Raw genomic sequence first — 23,600 nt, forward strand, 5'->3', positions numbered from 1 at the left:
TCATGTAAGGAAAGGATGATGGCATTTGGCACTTTCCTAATGAAATTCCTGGCCAGGCTGTGAATTATCCTAGCTCACCAAGCAAGAAAAATAGGTGCTACCAAAAGCCCTGGAAGGAGCTATTGGTACTTACCCAGATGTTTCAAACTTAATCAGGAAATTAAATAAGAAGAGCTGTTCTAAAATTAAGGACTTGGACAGAACAGCTATGATGAAGAGATTAAAGGACTTTTTTTCAGTAACTAAATCATAACTGACATGGATTTGCAAGAGCTTCAGAAAAATTAAAGGCTCATCTCAGTCTCACTGAGAAGTGAGATGTCTTTGAGAATCTGTCCCACTATAACCATGCCCATGGTGTCATCTTGATATTGAAGGCGGAAACTGCTTCTCACCTGAATTCAGTTTCATAATGCTTCCCAGCTCCTAGCAGATTAGAACAATTCAAAAATCTCATCCCAGAATTTTTTGGGGGAAGTGTTCTTGTTAAATTAATATTTTCAGGAAGGAAAGAGGTCCTCTCGATCTTCCCACTTAAAAGGAACCGAAGGGAGCAATGTAAAGCTAATGCCAGAAATAGGAGCCTGCACCATTAGAAATGTTTTATAATTAAACCATCTATTTTCATGGTAAAATGCACAGTATTTGCTCTTCTGTAGGCACTTTTACAACAAGGGAAAGCTTCTGCTTTGTTTTCATGCTTTTTAAAAGCATTTCTTCAGCAATTAATCCAACCTTCCATCCAAGTGCTCGAAGGCGATTTGCAATCAAGAACAAAGAGACACAGTTTATCCCCAGCTGCATCACCCTTAAAATCAGGCATCCTTTCAGGATGTGCTGTACCCAGCTAATGAACAGAGCCCTGTGCCAAAAAGAATCTTATAATTTTAAAAGGAAATCACTGGTTTCACATGTCCCTGTGTGGTGCACCACAAGCGCAAGGAGTGGGGCAAGTGATCACCTGGCAGCTCTCTTGGTCCAGCCAAGGACAGCAAGTGTACAGACTGTTCATCTCTTTGAGAATCACACTCAAAAGTGCATTTTAGTCAGGCCAGATGTTGAGGGTAAATCACCCTGACCACAGTCCTTCACTACAGCTTCTCAGCCAGACCCACCACCTGAGGGCTCAGCCTTGAGGGGAGGTTGGCCACAGCAATGGTGCTGTGTGAAGTGCACTAGAAGAGCTCATAAGGACATTCTTCCACTGTAATAATAACACAGCTAATTCCAGGTTCTTTTTTTTGTTGTTTTTTTAATTTCCAAAAGTGACTCCTCTTCAGGTTGTCACACACCAAGTACTGTTCTAGAATAATAGCTGCAAAACAGCTTTTTCTTTGCAATTTATTGAGTAGAAAAGCCCTAAATTCTTTCCTATAGCAAGATCAAAGATTCAATTCAGTTTCTGGCGCAGAAGAGATATCACGGATTTAACTTGAGCAGCCACAAGCATTTGCAGAAGGGAACTGAACTTTCATCTCAGTGCCTCAGGTTAAGAGAACGGGTGTTACTCAGAATTAATCTGATCAGTGAAGAAATTCAGGGCAAAAGTCCATCTTTGCTATTTGCAAATCAAACTCTACACTCTGAAATCTCTTCCTCCCACTAGAATGCCTTCTTGTACAATGGTGGCAGTGTTGGACCACTCCCTCTCCAAGATATAAACAACAGGATTGCTACGCTTGATTGTCCTTGTGAGTCCCTTCCAAACCAGGAAAGTCTGTGGGTTTGCATGAAGGAGGAAGAAAAAAATTAATATATTTTGTGTATATCCCAGCTCCAAATGCTATAAAAGCCCGTAACAACCAGCAGCTGGTGCTGGAGCAGTGCCTCTCCTCAGGGAGGGAACTTGGTCCTCACATAGGTCATGCTAAGTGCATACCTACAACACCAGCTATGTCAGAAACTGAGTCTTGTGTCCCATCCTGGGCTGGGGTGAGGAATATTTACACCTTCCTAATTTTTCCAGCAGCTGTGACAGACCTCCCCAGTAATTTGCATTACACACCACGAGGAATCACTGTATACACATGAAGCTCTGGCATTTACATGAATCTCAGGACAATAAAAGCAGCTTCAAATTGTGCCAGGGCAGGTTTAGATTGGATATTAGATAAACTTTTTTTACTGAAAGGCTTGTAAAGCATTGGAACAGACTGCTCAGGGCAGTGGTGGAGTCACCAGCCTTGAAAGCATTCAAAAACCACACGGATGTGGCATTTGAGGACATGGTTTAGTGCTGAACATGGTGGTGCTGGGCTGATGGTTGGACTTGGTGATTTTACAGGTCTTTTTCAACCTTTACAACTCTGTGATTCCATGATGTTCATGGTTATTAGGCATCCTGATTTCCAGATGTATTTGGGTTTGGGGCGTTTCCTTGTGGTTGGCAGCACAAAAGGCATCAGGGTGGGTGTCCTGACACAAGGCAGCCACTGCTCCTACAGGGATGTCCTCCTGTCCTGCCCCAGGAGCTGGCTGAAGGTAAATCCTAGGGGAATTCAGCAGCAGAAATAACACTCAAAGAGCAACACTCCCCTTCAGAGCTGTGAAGAGCGAGCTCTCACCAGTGTGGCCACCTGCAGGAGACAACCTGAGACAGGCAGACAGACAGACAGATATACCTTCCTCAGCAGGTCCCTCTCCTTGCCGTGGCTGTCCTCCAGGACCTCCCTCTCCCCGTGAGCCCTCTCCAGCTCCATCCGCAGCCGCTCCATCTCCTCCTGCAGGCTGAGGAGCTGCTTGCCATCACCCTGCTGGGTCTGCTGGTACTGCTGCAGCTCCTTCTTCAGCTTCTCCACCTCGGAGGAGTGGGCTGATGTCAGCATGGACAGCTGCTCATTCAGAAGCTTGTTCTCCTTGTTCTGCAGCCAGCATCCCAGAAAGAAGAAAACAAGAGCACAAGTGACATCAATGCATGCAGTGATGCACTACAAAAGTAACCACTCAAACCCTCAAGCACGGTGGGTGACAGACCCACAATAACAAACGTTCCCATGCATATGCTAATGAAGCCCATAAAGTTAAAAGCTATTTCTAAACTGTGACAAAAGCTCAATAATACTTTGGCAACGATTACAGAAGCATTTGTCAAACTGGTACTACACTGATATCACTCAGAGCAAAGGCAAATGACTCTTGGTAGCACTGGCAACCAAACCAAAATACTACACTTGTACTACAGCTTCCAAACAGCATTGCTTAATGTGATTGGTTTGCAGTTTTGGGGAGCTTTGTAGTATTCCTTTTGCAGTTTACCCTGCTATTCCTGAACTCCATGCCTGCAGAAACCTGGAGTGACAATGCAGAACTGCATCTTCAAGCACAAGGAGCTCCCCAAACTCCAGTTTCAAGTCATGTGCCAGCTCAGCCATCCTTTCATTTGCTCAGGTTTTCACTTCTAGCACTTAGCACTGATTTTCTCCCCAGTTTTGAGAACTGAAAATTCAGCAGACTTAGCTGTGTTTTGGGCTTCAAATGAAAGCCAATGGGCACTACATTGTGCCTGATAAAACATCATCAGTATTAGGCATCCCCAGGCCAAACACCTAGACCTTCATTAAAAGCTAACTACACAAGCTGTGCTGACTTTGGGTAGATAATCTTGATACCACACACAGCATTTTGAAACTTAAAATGCATTCTGGTTTTTAAAGTTTGCTCTGATTATCCTTCTGACCCTTCTTAAGGTGACCTCCCAAAGCACTCCCTCTCACTGCATCTCAGGGCTCTGAAGCAAGATAAAAACACATCTCAAATGGAAAAAACAAGTAAATGAGGCATATTAATATTTTTTTCCTTTTGCTCCCTAGTAATGAATTATTAATGAACATCAAAATTCAGCATTTGTATCATATTTGGAAATTATAATTTCTGCATGACCAAAGGCATTTCATGGAATCCTAGAATGATTTGAGCTGGAAGGGACATCATGCTCCCTGCCATAGGCAGAGACACCTTCCACTGTTCCAGGCTGCTCTAGGCACCCTGGGCCAGGGCCTGCCCACCCTCCCAGCCAGCAATTCCTCATTCCCAATATCCCATCTGTGCCTGCCCTCTGGCCCTGGGAAGCCATTCCCTGGCTGCTGTCCCTCCATGCCTTGTGCCCAGTGCCTGTGCAGCTCTCTGGAGCCCCTTGAGGCCCTGGCAGGGCTCTGAGGTGTCCCTGGAGCCTTCTCTTGTACAGGTGAGCAGCCCCAGCTGTGCCAGGCTGGCTCCAGAGCAGGGGTTCTGAAGATATTTCCAAATAAATGCATTTTAAGAACCTTGTATATACGGTTTTACACAGCACTCAACAAAGATTTTCATCCAAATACAAGATAAATGTACAGGAACGGTTCTGGGGTGTTTTATTAAAAATTACTGACATGAGAAAGCATTTACTGGGTTGCTCCCCACTGCAATCAGAGATTGCTCAACAGACCCTGTTAAACTCGAACTTGCTTTATTTTAAACCTCTATCCAGTCCTGCAGATCTGAGACAGTCCTGGTTTCAACCCGGGCTCTGTGAAAAAACCTTATTTATTTTGCTACCAAAGGCAGATGTAACAAATTCCTCAGCTTGTTACACAAACTAGTTTTTTTCACAAAAGTGCTCACAGAGATAGTAGTGATGCTTGCAGAGACAGTGTAGAGAGCTCACAGTATGTCTAAATATTGGCTACAAGAACATGCAACATTAAATTAGGCACATGCCCTGTAACTGTCTCAGGCAATTCCAACAGATTAAAAGAAAATTACCTGAAGGAAAAAAAAAAAAAAAAAAAAGAAGAAAAAAAAAGAGAAGGAATTGGTCCAATGTAAACAGAAAAGAAAGTGCTCCAGTGAAGATGTTTTGCAGCAAAATAGATCAAAATCTTTCTTCTGTGTGCAAAAAATCCCTCAGCGATTAAAAAACCTAATTAAATTATTCCAGTTACAGATGCCAGCGCATCTGAGCCGAGGCTGACGTACAATAATAGGTTTTAATGTTTTCAAAGAAAGTTCTCTTCCTTAGGGGCACACGGAGGATTGCATCTCTACTCATGCATGAGATAAAGTAGCAGAAATAGAAACATTTTCTTCCACAGCTACTCAAAAAAAACAACACAACTGCAGCTCTCCAGGTTACCTGCTATATGCTTTTTTTTTTTTTTTTTCTTGTAAAGTTAATTGGTATTTTCAAAGGTTGTGTTTATAGATTAGCAAGGACTGAAAGCAAGATCCTTCAGGGAAACTACGATACTGCAAACACACCGTGCCAGAAAAAAAGACTCAGTGCACTGAAAAGAGAATCTGCTGGAATGGTGCTGTTAGCACTTCCAAAGCATCCCAGGGAAACCTGGCAGCCCTGGAAGGATGGTCAAATTCAGCTCTCTGGACAGACCATCACAAGTAACCCAGAGCAGGAATTCTTTCCTTCAAAGGCTACACAGAAAGCATCAAAGAAACTCCTACAAAATGGTCTGTGGAGAAACTGAGGGAGAGCAAGATGAGCTCAAGACCATTATTTCTGCCTGGTTAAAAGCTCACCATGACTCCTTCCCTAAAGCAGATCTTTCTGCTGCTTTCATAACCCATGACAGGAAAGCCAATGTTAACCAAATATTGCTTTTTTGCCTTTACTGTTCCACTGCCACACTTCTCCTAGCAAGGAAATAGGGAAAAATACAAACTTTAAAATACGACTGATGTTCCAGTGTCAAGTCCAGCTGCTCAGCAGATCCAACACTGACGTTCACACTCATTGCATGAGTTCAGCCAAAATTATCTCGACCTGGAATGACTCTTCCTATTCAATTCCACCAAAATACCTTCTGGATGAAAGGTCATACCCTTCAAACCTTATTCAAGAGTTTCCCATTCCTAAGCTACTGCTAGCAAAATCTAAGTATGGAAGCAGGCATTTTAAAATTAAACACCAGGGTCTGGGTGCAGTTAATGCACTGCAGCCAATTAACACTGCAGTGAGGGTGACCACAGCAATGCAAACCCCCTGTGTGTCCTGACTCTGCACTGTCTGAGCCAACACAGAGCCACTTGTCATCACCCCCAACACAGGACCTCTCCTGGCTTACTGGGGTGAGATTTCAGGTGGTGAGGGAGCTATGTGGGATGGACAAAGGTCTCTGACAACGTCTCAGAATGATAAACTGGAATCATCACAAACTGGCGCTACAAATAAGGGGAAATCCCTTATTTGTAAGGGATAAACTGAAAAGGATGTTTTCCTACCTGTAAAAATTTAATTTAAGGGTACAAGTGGATATTGGTCCCATTCAGCACTTCTTATGATCACCCCTCAATTCCTTGTACAGCAACACAGAAGGTATTTAAGAAAGCAATTTGCACACATTAGGTGAAAAAATTATTCTGCTATGTCTCTAAAATCAAACCATTATTCTGCAGATTATTAATGGCAAATGGCTACTAAAGAAAACACCCCTGTGATCAAACAGTCATTGTAAAGTTATTAACTCATGCCACACAAGAATCTATCAGATCACACCATCCCACCCTCTCCTTACTCCTGGAGAGCTGTTGTGTCTAGCAACACAATGCAAAGTATTTACCCAAATTGCTGTTTATCTTCCAGGGAATGTGACTCCCAAGACACGCAGTTCACAGCACCCGTGGTGGCACACACTCTGCACACTCAGTGCCCACAGAGCAAAAACCACAGCAGAGCAATTCAGCCCCAAACCCATGGCATTGGACCCCATGTGGAGCTGGCTTGGGTTTTCAAGCAACATTTTCCAAAGCTATCATTCTATTTTCCCCCTCTGAGCCCTGCTGGACAGTCCCCACAACAATTCCAGTGCAGCTTGGAGCAGGCTGTGTCCCAGCCTTACAAATGCTTGGCTGCCACCAACATGACTGTGAAAAATGTGTATTTTATGATTGGCTTTTTGTAAATATTAAAATTAATATTTTATGTGTTGTGTCAGAAAGTTATGCTGTATTAATTTTTTTAGTAGTGTGTTAAAATATAAATTTAGATTATAACATAATGTTAAAATAAAAACTATGCTATGTAAGATACGTTTTTAAAGAAAAGACTTGCAGCAAGATAGCCACAGGACATCTAAATTTTCAGAGAAAGGGAATTTATTGTTCCCTATCAGAAGAGGCTAACTTCTTCCCTCCTTGCTCAGCCCTGAAGATACCATTAGGATTAAGAGGAAGAAGTTGGAACTGACCAGACAGAATCCTTTGTTTGAATGGAATTTATGCATCATGTATGAGGTGTATGAATATGTAACAGGCTATGGTTTTAAGGGTTAATCCTCTGTTAACGTGTGTCCTTTTTGGGGTTTATTTTGCCCAGAAAAGGTACCCGGACTGTCCATAACTCTTTGTTTCTATTGCCTCATATTGTCCTAATCTCAACTATTCAAATTTTTATTACTCTATATTACAATTTTTATAACCACTTTATTACTATTAACCTTTTAAAATCTGAAAACCAAGCGATGGGGGTTTTTCACACCGACCCTTCCCAGACGACACGGGAAGGCCCAAAGCGGCCGGCTGGGCCAGGCCCGTCCCAGCACAGCCCGGGACGTACCTGCTCGTCCACCTTCCTCTGCAGCTGCACCACCTTGTTCTCCATGCCGATGTTGAGCTTCTTGAGGTGCTGTGCCGAGCGGGCCTCGATGCGGAGGGCCTGGAGCTGGCGCCGGGCCCTGAGGCGCCGCCAGTGGCACTGCAGCACCACGGCGGCGGCCTGGGCCCGGCGGAACCGTGCGCGGGCCAGCCAGCCCCGCGCGTACTTCTGCAGGATGGTGGCCTTGTGCTCCTGCAGCATCTGCAAAACACGGCCACAACGGGGCTGTTAACAGAGGGAAGGCATGGGATTGGGGAACTAGGATGGTTTGGGTTGGAGGGGCTTTAAAGATCATCCACCACGGGCAGGGATGTCGCCCTGATTTTCTAGGATTTTCTAAGCCTTCTGATGTTTACCTCCTTGTGGAGAACTTTATCGCACACTGTCTGGAGATAACACATTGTTTTGCATTCCTTTATGGAGGAGGAGAGACTTGATGGACTGTTGGTTTGCCCAGTGGCATTGGAGAGGTGGCACGGTCACCCTCCAATCCACTGTCACCTTTGGAAAACTATAAATGTTGGAGTCAGAAAATAAACTTCCTCTTTTGCTCTTCACCTTGGAGCAGCGGTGTGCGTCTGGTTCTTTCGTGTTCAATAGCGACACAGGGACACTTTCCACTAGAGCAAGGTGCTCCAAGCTCTGTCCAGCCCGGCCTTGGAAACTTCCAGGGATCCAGTTGTGTCAGAATTCAGACCCCTCTGGCTATCCTGGATTGTCAGGACCCCTGCCAGAGGGCTCAGAGACCAAGACACCTGTGACTTTGATTATGACCCATGGAAAGAGTTACCAACCTTATATGAGGATCTACAAGCTGCAAAGTATAAGTAGAATAATAATCAGTTTTTCATAGGGTGAAAAATAGATTTTTTTGGGGTTTTTAGAATGGGGGTTCAGGGGGCAAGATGGAGGAATCTGGGAGTGCCCAGCCTTTCTCCTTCTTCTTCTTGGCCTCCATCTTCTGCTGTGATGCTGGCACTTTTAGATTCATTTAGAGTAGAAGCTCACTGTCTAACACAGGTGATAGGTATTGGGAAGTAACTGTAAACATTATACACGTAGTTTTTAGTATAAAAAGATAACACCACCCCAGGGGCAGGCAGAGTGCCTCTGACTGTCCTGCTGAGCAGGCCTCGGCAAGTCAGGAGAAAGAATTTTATAGATAAGATACAATAAACATTGAGACCAAGAAATGAAGAGTTCTGACTTCTTCTTTGACCGTCGGGCTGGGAAAAGAGACTTTCTAACTTATCTCGGGGTCACTCTGAGCAGCTGAAGTCCCAAGACAGGTGCTCTGGGAAACCTGTGCCAGGGCCTCCCCACCCTCACAGCCTTCCCATATCTTCTCTAAATCCACTTTACTTCATCTTAAGACCATTCCTGGAAGGTTGCCTATACAGCAACTCTGGTTTGACTGAAACAAATATTAAACACTTCCCAAGTTGCCTTGGAAAGGGCTTCTCCTCCAAGGAATGTCCTGGAAGATGCGGGTGCTGATGGCTGGAAATGAAGGCTAGTTTTGCACCCTGCAGGCAGGACACCTCTCCTAGGAGCCTGCTTGGTCTCAAAGTAAAGACCTGCTTGGCCAGTGACATGAGGGGATATTATCCTGGTTGTGAGGACTTGGTGGGAGCAGGTGACATCTGGGCTCAAGTGTGACTTCATGGACCATCCCAGAAGAGTACTGAGATCCTCCAGAGCCACAGCTCCAGAGTAACACTTATTAACAGACACACCAACACTCAGCAATGAACTCACTGTCCCCTCAGCATCAGACATCACCAGAACAGATCTGTAGATTTTTTTTTCCCTGAGTTCTGCCTCTGCAATATGATAATTTTTACTGCAGATAAATGGTGTCCTGATGGGATTTCATATCATGTGGGTAACCTTCAAATAAAACCATGAGTCCTTTCACTATAGTCTGCAGCTAGTTCTCTAGCACGGTTCAATTCATAGCAATTTTTATCTGTTTTTATGAAATTTCTGGCATGTTTGCATTGAATTTCTCCCCCCAAATTTACAGCTATCTTGTCAGTCAGTGGCAGTTCAATTTTGCTCTCTAAAATTGAAGGCTGGCATTTTAGAGATACAAACAGCATGTTGTTAATAGCTTCCTTATGCTTCAGTCTGCTAAGGAAATAAATAGGAGAATTTGAAGATTACAAGACACTATTGTTATTAGTTTGAGTTAAGTTGTCTCAGAAAAGGTTATCCTACCAGCTTCTCTTACAAATGCTTTGTTTCACCCCAAGGCTTTCTTTGCAGTGTCAAATTTTAATTCAGAACAAAGGGATTGTATCAATTAAGGATGCATGTGAAGAATGACTGTGAAATGAGCTTTGTACATCTTCAGCCTCAGCATTCATAAATGGGGAAAGCTAGGGATGCCCAAACAGGGAGAAGAAACCCCTCTGCATTGCCTTGGGGACTGATTTCAGCTTTACAGAGAAATTTGGGTGGGCACTGGGCATGCCCTTATCCCACAGATCATCACCCACTGCCCTTCATCTGTCACTGAACATGCATTGGAACTAACACCTATATCTAAAACCTAGACCCAGGTTCTCCAGAGATTAAGGATGCTCAGATTAGAGCGGCCTGGCCTTCAGGCAACTTCTACACCTTGTTTAGATTTGGCCTTGAATCTTAGAGAATTTAACTGCTGGACCAGCTGCCTCCTCTGTAGAAGCTTCCACTTTAAAAAACAGATGCTGAAACAGCAGTGGCAGCACAAATTCCTTATCACCAGCTGCTGTGTCTCAAAGGATAGCCCTGGTCTCTCTGGGAGGTCACCAGGTGTCCAGGTAATTTCAATTATTTCCAGGAACAGGCTTTTCCCTACTGATGCCTCTCACTTCTTGGAGTAGCCCCACAACCCAGTGAGGCATCAGTTTAGGTAACCACCAACACAGTGCTGGGTCTGAGGAGTAGACAGAAGATTCTCCAAAGCTCTTCTCTGCTTCCTGACAGAGAGTAGCTGGAGAAAGACTTTGGACAAGTGAGGAGGGGACAGGACAAGGGACAATGACTTCCCTCTGCCAGAGGGCAGGGACGGATGGGATATTGGGAAGGAATTGCTGGCTGTGAGGGTGCCAATGTCTTGGCACAGGTTTCCCAGAGAATCTGTGGCTGTCCCTGGATCCTTGGAAGTGACCAAGACCAAACTGGACAGGGCTTGGAGCAGCCTGGGACAGTGGAAGGTGTCCCTGCCCATGGCAGGGGGTGGAATGAGGTGATCTTTAAGGTCCCTTACACCCAAACGACCCCAGGATTCAATGATTTCTCACTGTACCACTGCTGTCATGAAACTCTAAATATTTTGTGTCCTGCTCCAGCTTTAACACAGAAAGCTAAAGGAGAGACCTAATTAAAGAGATATGTCTATCAATAAATGACTTCTCTTCCTACCCTACCAGGAACAGCCCCTGCATGCAGCTCTGACACGCACTCAGTGGCATGGGGAGGTTTCAGCAGAGCATAGGTTAGACCAAATGACATTTCCACATCTCCACAACATCTCCTGGCATCACAGTGACCAACTCCATTTAGCTGCTCTTCCGAGGTGCTTGCTGCCAAAATGTTTTTTGCTTGCACAGCTTTAAGCAGCAAAGCTCGTCGTCACCCTCAGTCCTCTGGCAACACTGGGGGCTGTCAGCTTCACAAACATCAACAGAGCCACAACAAACACAACACAGAAGTAAACATAAAGGCTGTTTCCTCATGCAAAGACCCTCCTGGGGGCGTACCTGGTGGTAAATCCTCCTGACAAACATGCCCCGAGCAAAAGCCTGGATGGTGAGGGTGGCGCTGCGGACCCTCAGGAAGGCCCGGCGCATCCGCAGCATTCGGTACTGCTTCTGCAGGATGATGGCAGCCCTCGTCCTCCTCAGGTGCTGGAACAGCCTGCAGTGCACAGGAGGAGGGTAAGCAGGGAAAATAAACTCAACTTTTCATCCGATGCAGTAAGTTTTGAACCAGGGGGAGAGGAAATCTTTTGTCCAATGTGGCTTGATGGTATTCACTAAAGACCACCCCAACAGCTGGGCTAAGAAAGCCTCCATGCTATCAGACAGCAGCCATGGAACCCAGGAGCACTGGAATCACAGATCAACACACCTCATTGCTCCCAAACAGCATTAAATCCAAGTATTCCCCAGGTTTTCCTTGGTTTGAACTCTCCGCCTTGCTCTAGCGCCAACCAGCACCTAGGTTGGCTCCATCACCTCCATGACTATAAAAAGCACACTACTGATTCAGTGAAAACAGCAGCAAATCGATTTGACATTTAAACTGGTGTGCACTGCTTTGGCAACATTCCTGAGCAGAGCCTCGAGCCATTCACAGACAGTAAATAATGAGGGATGTGGTCAACTCCGCATGCTCCCATTCTCCAGCTGAACTCAAGTTCAATTTGCTGTTACACCAGTTAATAAATGTCCATAAACCCTCCATTAAATTTGATAATTAGCTGTTTTGCTGGATTTGTGATTCATTTCTTGCTCTCAGCATTTAGCATTATACAGAAATTTGATCCACTTCTTTTATTTTGTGAAAAGCATATCAAAAGGAAGGGCCACATCAGATTGGTTTATATATTCCTCTGATTGAGGCAAATGGTTTCTCATTAGGACCCACTGAGCCAGGGCTTCCTGAAGAGGATAAGGGATGGTCTGTCTCCAAAAAGAGACAGTAGTTACTCAGATGCCATCCCACCCTACAAACCATGCAAAAAGAGAGGAACCGAGAAATTATGCAGAAGAAACTCTGCAGCAACTGTTTCTCCCTGACACCAACCCTTTTCACAATCACAAATAACACCACAAATTCAGCTAGTATCCTGATGTCCTGCTGATTGTCTGGCTTAAAGAAGGGCCACAAGAAGGAAGGTGGCCAGTGTGTTGGGATGCTGTTGCATTGCTTCACTCCTCCCTCACATCCTCCCCACACCTGCCACCAGTAGCTCACCCCTCCAGCAGAGTGCTACCTACAGAAGCCCCAGCAAGGGTTCCTGCACAGAAAGGGTTAACATGAGGCTCCATTATCTACTGTACACAGCCCCCCTGCCAGCCTCCACCCTGGTTTTGAGTGATTTTCCTCATTATGAAGGATACAGCCAATCAATCCTGAGAACTCCCCCTGGACATCAGGAGACACAAACCTTGTCCCTGCAGGGGAGGAGTGCATACCAACTAGGCAGCCCTTCCCTGGCTGATCCAAATGCCCTTTACCAAAGGCAGTCCCAGGAAAATATTATTTCTGTGAAACACTTTCACCTAAATCCTTCAGAGTGCTGTAGTCACCTCATTACAACCAGATGGTCTATGTCTATGTCTTGGCCCAGCACCTAGAAATTAAACTAATGTAAATATGAAACCAGTTTGAGGCAAAGAATTTTGATCTCCTGCCCCTCACTAAAGCCAGATAGAGGGGCCAGAAGTAAGTCCCAACTTTAGCCCTTTAGAGTTTTTTTAGAAACTCTCACCCCAGCGTTACCCACATGCACATTACGCATCTTGCTTTCAAGCCAGCAGAGCATTTCCAAAGCTCCTCATATGAAACCCCCAAGTTCAAGTTCTAGAAGATGCAACAGATTGAAAACCCAGGTGGCCAGAGGTGTTCTCACACTTGGCCTCCCAGCTGGCCCCCCCTGAGGCTCGCCAGGACCCACCTGCGTGCCAGGTGCCCGCGGGCGTAGCGCTGCAGGGCGAGGGTGGCTCGTCTCAGCCGCTGGTACCTGGCCCTCTGCAGCCAGCCCCGCACCGTCTTCTGGATCATGATGGTGGCAGCTCTGAACTTATCTGCCCGCAGTTTCTCCAGATATGCCACCTGGCCTGCACGGAAAAAGATCTTGGTACGGCCAAACTGGAACTTGTCTGGATCCTTTTCAAAAGCATAAAGGAAATTATATTTAATTGAGGCAAGCATTACTTTTTTTTCTTTTTGTTTTCAGTCTAAGTTGATCAGTAGATACCAGTAAAAACACCACTTTGAATCAAATTTATTAACTCACATCTCTTCTTAATTGGGTAATGAAGTTATTATTACACTCCATTATTATATATATTAAATTATTAGTCTTATTAGACATTATTAGATATTATTAGACTTACTACACTTGAGCATCTATACACCCATTTAGGAAAGCAGCACTAGGATTCAGTCTTAAACTCCATATATTTACGCAAATTTTTAAGGGGTTTTGGGTTGGGGTTTTTTGTGTTTTATGGGATTTTTTGCTTGGTTGGTCTGGGGGGTTTTGCATACAAGCAAGCAGTAAAATTTGGGTAAGGTGAGGGGGCAAAACCTTCTGACTCATTTATGGTAAAAAAGTCCCAATCTGTGGGATGTTTTTTCGACACAGGGCCACTGAAACTCTCCCACACATCAAGATAAGGCATTTACTGCACTTTTCCCTTACTCATTTGTGCAAAGAATCATTTAATGATTGACTAAGGTTCAAGACATTGTCCCAGGGTGGACCCCCAAAATGTGCTCCAGCTGTGGCTAGACAAAACCAGAAGGACGGGATGGGGGGACACATTTTTTAAAAGTGGCCAGTCATTCATGCCCAGCCAGTGACAGAAAATTCTGGATTTCACCAGCACTGAAATGATTCAACCACTTGACCACAGCCAAGAAATAACATGTCCCACTTGCTCCTGCCACTTCCTCACAAGACTCCCTCATTTCGGGAAAACTCCCAGGCTGCCTGGGGTGGAGAAGCTCCTGCACATGCAGCAGGTGAAGCTGAAGCAATTTCAGAGCACATCAAAGCCATGAGTTCTGTGCTTTTAGCATCAGCGACAAAGATCTGGTCCCAGCTCACCTTAATGAGGTTTTCCAAGAGGGTCTGACAGATCTGCTTCTTGTCGTTCTTAGAGAGGTCTCTCTTGTTCATAAGCACACGGTACCTATTGAAAAAGTCAGGGTAGGACCACCTGAAAGCAAAGCACACGCTGGGTTAGTCTGCATGCTGGGCACTGTTTCACTAAAGTAAAGTGCTTGCAGTTGTAGGTGAGCCAAAGTGTGAAATATTTCAAGGGATTTCTCACCACTACCCTCAGCACGGACTGCTCCAAACGGAGCTACTCACCCCCAGCTTGGCCCCAGTCTCAGACACTGAATTACCATGTGGCCTTTCTAGCCTGGAACAGAAAGGCCACAGATCACCCTGTTTTCACCCCTGATGAGCTTCCCAATCTGCTGCTCTTCACCACTCAAATGTAACAATGCTGCTCCCATCAGAAAGGACAACCTAATTTGGGAGAAATCATGGATGTCTCGATTGCCCAAAAATAAAAATTAAACAGCAATTTTCATAAAGTTATAGAGAATGAATCAAATAGATATTCTGTGGATTTTGTGTTCCTAAACTTTGCTGAATACTAATTTCAATCAATTGACTGCCTAACTGCCCCATCTTGAGGTCCACGACTGACACCCTTCAAACAAACACCAAATCTTTTGGCTCTGGATAGACAAAGCAGCCCCTTGGAAGATGCCTCACTGTCTCCAGCAGCAATGCTAATTGAAGGAATTAGAGCACTGTATCCTGCTGCTAGAAATATCATCTCCCGCTGCTGGTGATAGATGTAGAGCCTGCAGACTGCGATCCTGAAATTGCTTCAGCATCTGCCAAGTTTCCGCCTTCTCTAAATTAACACTGTGAGTTATAAACCCCTCAAAACCTGAGATTTTAATTAACACTAAACTTTTCCAGCAATGTCCAGAATGATCACTGACATGCCAACAAAATACGCATAACAAACATCAAAGGGAGACTGGAGAGGATCACTGAGGATTTGATTTCTGCCCTCACTCAACAAAACCACTTGTGAGCCTGATCCTTACCTGCAGGGATGCTCTGGCAACCAGGACAAAAACAAACTGTGAAGAGCTGCCATACAGAAACATCCTCTGCACTCACAAGCCCCACGCACACCTTAACTTTTTGCATTACTGCACCAAATTCTTCCTATTTTTACACTTCAGGGATTAAGGGTGTTGGAGGGAAAACAAACTGCAAAGGGCCAGAGCATTGCTTGTGACAGATCGTGGCCAGTTTGCAGTGGTGAGGCTGAGCGAGAGACCACCTGAGCAGTCACAGCTGCCAGCTCTACAAGATACATCAAGAAACAAAACTGTTCAGTTGGAAGGGCCCTGCACAATCATGAAACACCTTGAAGGCTGGAAGCTGTGGTATTTGCTAAGACAGGCATATTGCTGATTCCAAAACACATAGCCAACAGAGTTTTGTGTCACTTTAGAAAAGGGGGGGAAGCCAATGTTTTTTTTCATTGAAAAGAGTGCAGTAGAAGGCAATGTTTGCAAAGGGAATGAAGAGAGCAAATGGGGGAAAAAAGGTGGACTGGTAAGCCACATGTAACTCCTGCACGGACAGACAGCACCCAGGACACAACTAGTAAAGAATAAAGGGACTGGCAAAAACCAGAATACCCTTAGGACTGCACCTAAAGCCAAAGGTTAAAATGGAGACCTCATAGGAGCAGGAGCATGAGGGCAACTGTGATGAAAGGATTTCCCATGCTCAGAATGCTCAGATTGGCTCTGGAACAGCCAGATTTAGTGCTGATTCAATCTCTGTCTCCATAGGCTAGTCCTGAGGCCAGGCAGCTAAGGCTACCCACCTTCAAATAACCAAAAGTACTGGATTACTACTAAAAAAACTAAGGTGTCAGCTGTGGGGAGCTCCCTCTGGATTGAAAACTGAACACAAAGATTATGCAAGACTACAAGCTTGTGTCCTGTAAGGTTTAACTTAAACTTGCCTCCTCTTTGTTTTCCCAGTGCCTCTGTTTTATAATTACATTTCCCATTTTGCGTTGTGCAAATAAAACCCATTTTCATTTTAAGCACGCCCGGGGTTTACACAGCTCCAAATCAAACCTGAGAGGAGAAGCAGAGCATGCAGAGCCCAAGGCACCCAGCCAAGCACACGAGGCTGGCTCAGGTGCTGCTCCAGCCAGGGAAAGCTTGGGAGGGAGGAAGAGAGAAGGAGGGAGTATTCCCATTAACCTGCCAGAGTCAGCTCAGGCACTGGCATTATTAACTGCTGATATCTGGAGAAAAAAATCACCCTGCAGGTGCCACCCAGGCTCTTCCAGCTAAGAGCAGATGGCGAAGAGGCAGAACATGAAACTCAGGGCACAGGTCCAAGCTGGGCAGAAAGCAAAATCCATCATCTTCCAGGACCATGGCAGAGATGGAGATCTCACAGCTGCCTACAAACAATAGTCAGACACCTGCAGGAATTCCTTAAAAATAGATCATAAGTCACTACACAGCACCTCTTCCTCCAGAGCCTGTTATTCTCATTTCCCAAGGCAGAATAAATTTATTTTCCACATCCATCCTTTATGAAAATGACTCACTTTTCAGGAGTAAGTCTCACATGAGACATTGGAAGAGTCAGAGAATACACCCCCTGTGGTTTCCGCTGAGCTGCTCACAGGACTGGTGGCATCCACAGCCCTGTAGCCACATCTCCCAGAGGTTCACAGCCCCACACTGAGCCCCAGGGCACAGAACTGCCTCACTCGTGCTCTCACCACTCCCTGATTTATCAGGGAATGACAGCCCTGACACCACACTGCTCCTGTATTACTGTCCATGAGGCATCAAGACAAAATCTGTGCCACAACAGGGCTCAGCCAGCCCATCAGGAGTTTCACTGGGATATGTGCCATCCTAGTTCACCAGCAAAAGAAAGCTGCAGGCGTTCATAGGTGCTGCCACAGAATCCTCCCTGGAGAAAGGAACAATTAAAGCACTCAGGTTTAATGTAACATGCCTCATTGAACCACTCGAGGCTCAAAGCTGTATAAAATTTCCTTACAACTATGTGCTGGGAGAGAAACAAACATGATCCCCCTGTCCTGCAAGGAAGATTTCTCCAGTGCAGAAATACTGAAGCTCAGACTCACAGTGCTGTACATATACTTTTAAAATTATTTTTTCTGCACATACATCTTTTTTTTTCTTTCTTTTTTTTTTTTTTTTCAGGTATAGTGCCTTCATTTTAAAAGGGAAAAAGAAAAAAAAAAAAAGAAAACAAAAAAAGAAAATTAATTCATACTCGCCAAGCCACACACTGACTCCCAGCAGGAGACAAAGGATGTGCTGTGTTACCCTACAGCTTAGCAGGCCAGGAAAGACTATGGGAAGGGTACACCTCAGTTCAACTTGTGTACAGGTATCAAATAAAAAACAGACCTCAGGTGCTTGGTAATGCTGCCACACAACACACAGCATGGGCAAGCCTCAGTACTGGGGGCTGGAAACCACCAAGAGACACTAAATAAATACAGCTCTGTACTATTATCAAGTTTTAATATCCAGATAAGTGATGCAGAGAAAAGAGATGGAACCAGGGCATTTTTGTACCTGCACAACTGAGAAACAGGAAGAAGGAGGCACAAAGGACTGGGCAGATGCTACTCAAACTGAGATCAAGCCAACCTCAAACAGCTGAATTTTGCTTTGATGTCAGCACAGGTCACTAAGGGGAAAAGGCAATAAAGGGAAGGGAAGAATGCAGGAAAATAACTTATGCCTGTGGAAAAAACCCTCCTTGGGCTCAAGCAGCAAGGAGGATGGTTGGCTGAGAGCCTGAGGCTTGGTTGTCCCAGCAAAGTCTTTGTCAACTAGAGGAAACAGAGGGGATAAGACATAGCACACCCCACAGATGAAGTAACCTTTTTTCTGTAGTTTAAGCAACCAGATTTGGATATTTTACACAAAAATGCAGCCAGGTGCAAAGCAAAAGGGCTGCTCCTGTCCAAAATCGAGGGTTTATGAACCTGAGCAGGGCCAGCTGTGTTTATTAGAACGCCAAATTGAAGGGAGGGTGTGGGTAGGAAACTGGGGTTGACATTCTAAGGAAGCTTCCAAAAAGCATCTTTCCAAGGAGTCAACAACTGCCCAAAATATCCACAACCCATTGTTCCAGCAATGTTATGCCAGCTGCACTGAGTGAACAGCTGAAAGCAGTGTAATAGGTCAAAGAAGCTTCAAACTCTTAACCATAACATGGTTTGTTTTGGTACCCTGAAATAACTGAACGTGAAATGTTTCCACTCAGAGTAAACAAATTCACCCAAGACCATCCCAGGTGCTGAGCATACAGTTTTGTGTAGGAAATCCTGGCAGCACCCTCCCCTGAAGGGGTTAATACAATAAGCAGGAAGGAGCTGGACCATATTGATCTTTCCAGAGGAGTCAGAACATGTCTGGAAGGGTGCAGGTTCAATCTTGGAGCCAAGATTTGACATGAAATTATTTTAGAAGCTGCAGTTCAGGGAGAAATTTTCTCTTGCCTTGTTTACTGCAGCAGAACAGATTTGCCTTTCAATTAGCTCTAAAACATGCAAGCTGGCCTGGCTTGAAATTAGCTGGAATATATTCAAAGGGAAAAAGCCTGTCCATTTACATATTACACCTTTGTTGGGTGTGGGCAAACAGAACTGTTGGTAGCCAAAGCAATTTATAGGTCTTGTTATCCTGAAATGACAGCCAGACAGCTAAAGGCACATTCTGTAAAAAAAATTATACATCCAAGGATGTCCATGATAGTTTTCAATTATAAATGTTTAATATTTATAGAGTTTAGCAGCTGGGATTTCACACTGAATTGATACAAAAATGCTGAATCTGACAGTGAGCTCCAGCGACCAGAGGAAGCAGCCAAATGCCAAGGATACTTAAACTATAAATACATAACAACTACAAAGAGGGTAATTCAGAGAGAACAGCAGTGATGAGATTATTCAGAGTGATGGCATGCTGCTGGACCACTGACTGGAAACCACCATAACCAGCAGGGGGGAGAAAAAAAGGTACAGTTTTGATAGAACCAATTTAAAAACTTGTTTTAAAGAGTTATTTTGCTATTTATGAAGATCTGCACCAATTAGTTCTCTACAGACTCATCTCTATGCAGCCAGTTTCTGTAAGGAAGATGAATGGTTTTACAGCAGTGAGACATCTTCCACGCTTTACCCAGGGAAGCTGATGATAGATTTACTACCTACACATCTCAGACACTCCATTCATCACAGTCATTTATGTACATGCTAACAGATACAGATTTCTTGAAGGCTGAGTAACATTTCAAAGCAAATGATACATTTTCAATTTAGTTCAGACGCAGCCAGAGCACAGCCTACCATGGAAATGGTAAAATAAACCCAGTAGCACCCTAAGTGGGGAGACTTCAGGAGAAACCTGAATCCAAGGCTCCAGATTTCTGTGACTTACCCAGCTTGAACAACTACCACTTGTATTAAAAATTATTTCTTTTTCTAGAGGTAAAAAAATTATCAAGGACTCAAAACACTGAACTCCTCAGCAGCAGGTGGATTTATCCAGCAATCTCTGACTCAAAGCCACATCACCCTCAGAAAGTTACTCTAGTGACAGTATGCTGGAATATATTCAGAGGTAAACATTACAGGATGAAAACAAGAGCTTTTCTATTGTTTCTGGATAAAACTTACCTTGAGATAAACAAATTTAGAAATCCCTGTTGCTTTATGGGTAAATTGCTTACACCCAAGTGAAGCAAAAGTCAAAAAATCAAGTTTTCTGTTATTATTTTAAGGTATACCAAATTTAGAGCCTCCACAAGAGGTGCAATGACTCTCCTTTTTGGTTTTATCCTTAATCAAGCAGTATAAACTTAACTTGTCTCAAAATATAAGGAAATGCAGAGGAATAATCAATGCTCACTGTGATGAAAACTGAGAGATACCGCATGTAAAACTGCAGAAAGAACTAAAAGTCTGTTACTATTCCTACAAAACAAGATCCTGTGGAAGCATCTTTTCCCAAGATGGTCCATAAAGTCAATATAAATACACAGATTATTCACAATCTTTCAATGACATCATCCAGCTCCTGGGTCTGGATTTTCAAGATTGGAATTTTCTGAGTAAGGAAGGTAAAGAAGCACTGGAACCCAAAGTGAGAATTCTATTTGGTGCAGAGCTGCTCCTATACACGATTATATCCTAGAAATCATAAAATATACAAAGATCTGTCTTTCAAGAGTCACAGACTTTGGAGAAAGTCAGTCTGAAAGGCTGAAATTGCTTTTTGCACCCTGTTTTTTTTGTCCCTGGAGGAAGAACAAGAGCTGACAAGTTGAAGTGATGGAAGAGTCCTGTATTCTCAGTGTCCTGCAAAAAGACCTCATAACCAAAAGCCTGCAAGGAGAGCTGAGAGCATCACTATTTAGTTTGTCAGGGTGGAGAGGCCCTTGCACTGGTCAATACTTTGCTGTCAATAGATCCTGGCTGGTGTCCAGGTGCTGCAGTGGTTTCTCCCCTCTGCTCCTCCTCCCCAATTACTGATTTCACATTGATTTTAGTGCTGTAGAGTATTAGCTGCAGTTAAGTGAGCAGAAATGGAAAAATGCTACAAATCTGTAGGATAATTATGAATGGAGAGGAACAGGGTGTCCATGCAGCCATGATAAGAGCAGTAACAAACCTCACAAAACACACAACGCTCAGGGCAGAGCTCCCCAAACTCTCCTGGCCCCACCATGGCAGAGCCAGGGCCCAGACTGCACTGGGCAGTGTGACTGCTTGCTTGGAGAGCAAAGAACTGCATTTCTCTGGACATTCCCATGTTAAAAAATCCAGATTTTTCATTGTTTAGGGGCTTTTACTACAAGGGGACTGATGGATTTGGTCTGGCAACAAAGACAACCCATGGGCTGGAATTTTTGATTCCCCACCATGGCTTAGGGATCTTGTAACAAAGAAGCAGCTTTTTACTGGCTACTTCCACAGAAGCCCTCAAGACTTCAGAGATGAGATACAAAGGTGATGCTGGGTCTTCTCATATGGCCAGACTCCCAACATGAGGTCCCAGATCTGCACCCTCCCACACTGGCAGAGGACAGAGAAAAATTTGGTTCCATGAGAGTTTTCTTCATCTCCTTCTTCTGTTTCCCCTTCCTCCTCCTTAAGGAGCTGGACTCAGCTGGTCAGGGAGGACCCCATGACCAGCTGTGACCTGCCCACAGAGGTCAGTGGCCAACAGAGGTGACAGAGCCACCTCAACTTGCAGCTGCTGCCCTCAGCTGCCAGAACCCCCCTGCAGCTTTTCAGGAGGTGAGAGCAGCACACTCCTCTCCAAAATCCGGGACAGGGAGTTTCTCATGGTGCTCCACATCATGCTTAGCCAACACTTCACTGGGCATATTTATAACTTCTTTGTTCCGTATGAAAAGGCTGATGGCTTTGCTGACATTAACACAAAGCTGCTTGGCACTAAAATGCAATTGATGCATTTTTAGAATTATTTGCCCTTGTCATCTTCAGGACCTATGTATAGCCTATGTTTTCTGATTTATTAGGTCTTAAAAACCTCTTTTGAATTTGGTATCTCAATCAGCAGGAGCTACACCCATAACCCTCCTTTTTATGATGCAAGAGTTTGAAGCCTAGGATGCTCTGGATGTGCTCTGTGAAAGTCTACAACAATAATTTACAACCCTTATTTTCTTTCTCTGAAAGTAGAATCAGAATTTTTTTTTTGGCTGAAATGAGGATTGCAGCAGATGTCTGAAGCCAGGGGGAAAAAAAAAAAAAAATTCAAATTCACTGGACACAGCACAACACACTCTCTGTCATGCCCCCTCTGCAGCTCTTTGCTTGATGATGAATCTCTTGCACTTGAGGAACCCACGACATTACAGGAGTTTGGCAAAATGAAACAAACAAAAAAACCAAAAAAAAGGCAAAAAATCTATCCTGGAGATAAACAAACCTAAATAAACATTGTCCTGGGAACACAAGTGTATTCTTCTTCCTCCCTCACCTCAGATAATCCCAGAAGGATTTGGTCTGGAAGGGTCTTTAGAGCTCACCCAGTCCCACCCCTGCCATGGGCAGGGACAGCTTCCACTGTCCCAGGCTGCTCCAAGCCCTGTCCAGCCTGGCCTGGGTACAATGAACCTGCTGGGTAAATGTCAAAGGCAGCACAACCCCAGGGAATTCCCAGCCCAGCACCTGGATGGGAAGCCAGCTGCACTGATCCGGATGGTCTCCAGCACTCCGCAGGCTCTCAGCTGCTGCACTGCTCTCTTCGGATCAAACCTGCAATTAGATTTAGGACAGACAGTAACACACAGTGAAAGGGAGCCCACAGACACTGCCTCCCAAACCTCAGCATAACCCAGGCCTGCCTTTGGGAACAGGCTGCACAGATGTCACACCCTCTCTCTGCATGTCACAAAGGTCTGATTTCCAAGTTGCCTGAAACCTTGCTCCCACCCTGCTATCAATGCCAGGTGTATTCTTGGGATAGACTGACCACCTGCTGCAATTAATTAGTGCCTACAGCCAGAACCTACTTGGCTTTGTAAAGCAATACAAATAAAGAATACAAAGCAATCACAATAAAGAAGGGAACAGGCTACCCCACCAGAAGCTGCCTGGTGAACCAGCTATCAGGGCAACAACATATTTACAGAAAGCAAATTCAACAGCAAAATAAGTCTGATATATTCAATTCCATACCCAAACCAGGTAATTAACAGGTCCCACAAGTTTCTAGACTAAGTTTTCCAAGAACTGTGGTGGTTGTGTTCCAGACTAATGACTTAGGTAGGCACCACGTGGAAATTGAAGGTCTTTCTGGCCTCCTCTTTAAAGCTTGCATCATCCCTTACCACTGGCATCTCATTTCCCTCAGGAATTTGTGGCAAAAAAACTCAAGGCAACTTCCAGCTGAATACTCAGGCACTGCCTCCTCTGGCTCCTGGCAAAAACTCAGATCAGACCATCCTTGCAGAGAGTGAGTCCAGGTACCAGGTACCATCTCCCACGGCTGCTCCCTCCTTCCACCCTGACTCTGAATACACAAGGAGGTCCCAGCTCTGGAAGGCACTGGGAAAGGTCCCTGCATCAAGCTCAGATTCACAGGATGCAACGTCCATGGCTGTGTGAGGTTTCCAGAACAAAGCTTCTCATATAATGCCAGTTTT

The 23,600-nt window shown here is 44.7% G+C and overlaps 1 protein-coding gene across 2 annotated transcripts in view; it reads right to left on the reverse strand.

Annotated features, from left to right (window-relative positions):
* Positions 1–23,600, reverse strand: part of MYO5B (myosin VB) — a 151,511-nt gene that overhangs the window by 37,327 nt on the left and 90,584 nt on the right. For both annotated transcript variants that reach the window (XM_059837080.1, XM_059837079.1), the window contains exons 17-22: positions 22,624–22,710; positions 14,412–14,523; positions 13,254–13,465; positions 11,332–11,488; positions 7,544–7,783; positions 2,622–2,861 (exon numbers count right to left, since the gene is read on the reverse strand). In XM_059837080.1, the coding sequence (XP_059693063.1) occupies positions 2,622–2,861; positions 7,544–7,783; positions 11,332–11,488; positions 13,254–13,465; positions 14,412–14,523; positions 22,624–22,710 (1,048 nt within the window). The remainder of the gene's footprint in view (positions 1–2,621; positions 2,862–7,543; positions 7,784–11,331; positions 11,489–13,253; positions 13,466–14,411; positions 14,524–22,623; positions 22,711–23,600) is intronic.

Source organism: Haemorhous mexicanus, chromosome Z, assembly GCF_027477595.1.
Source record: "Haemorhous mexicanus isolate bHaeMex1 chromosome Z, bHaeMex1.pri, whole genome shotgun sequence".
Classification (NCBI taxonomy): domain Eukaryota; kingdom Metazoa; phylum Chordata; class Aves; order Passeriformes; family Fringillidae; genus Haemorhous; species Haemorhous mexicanus.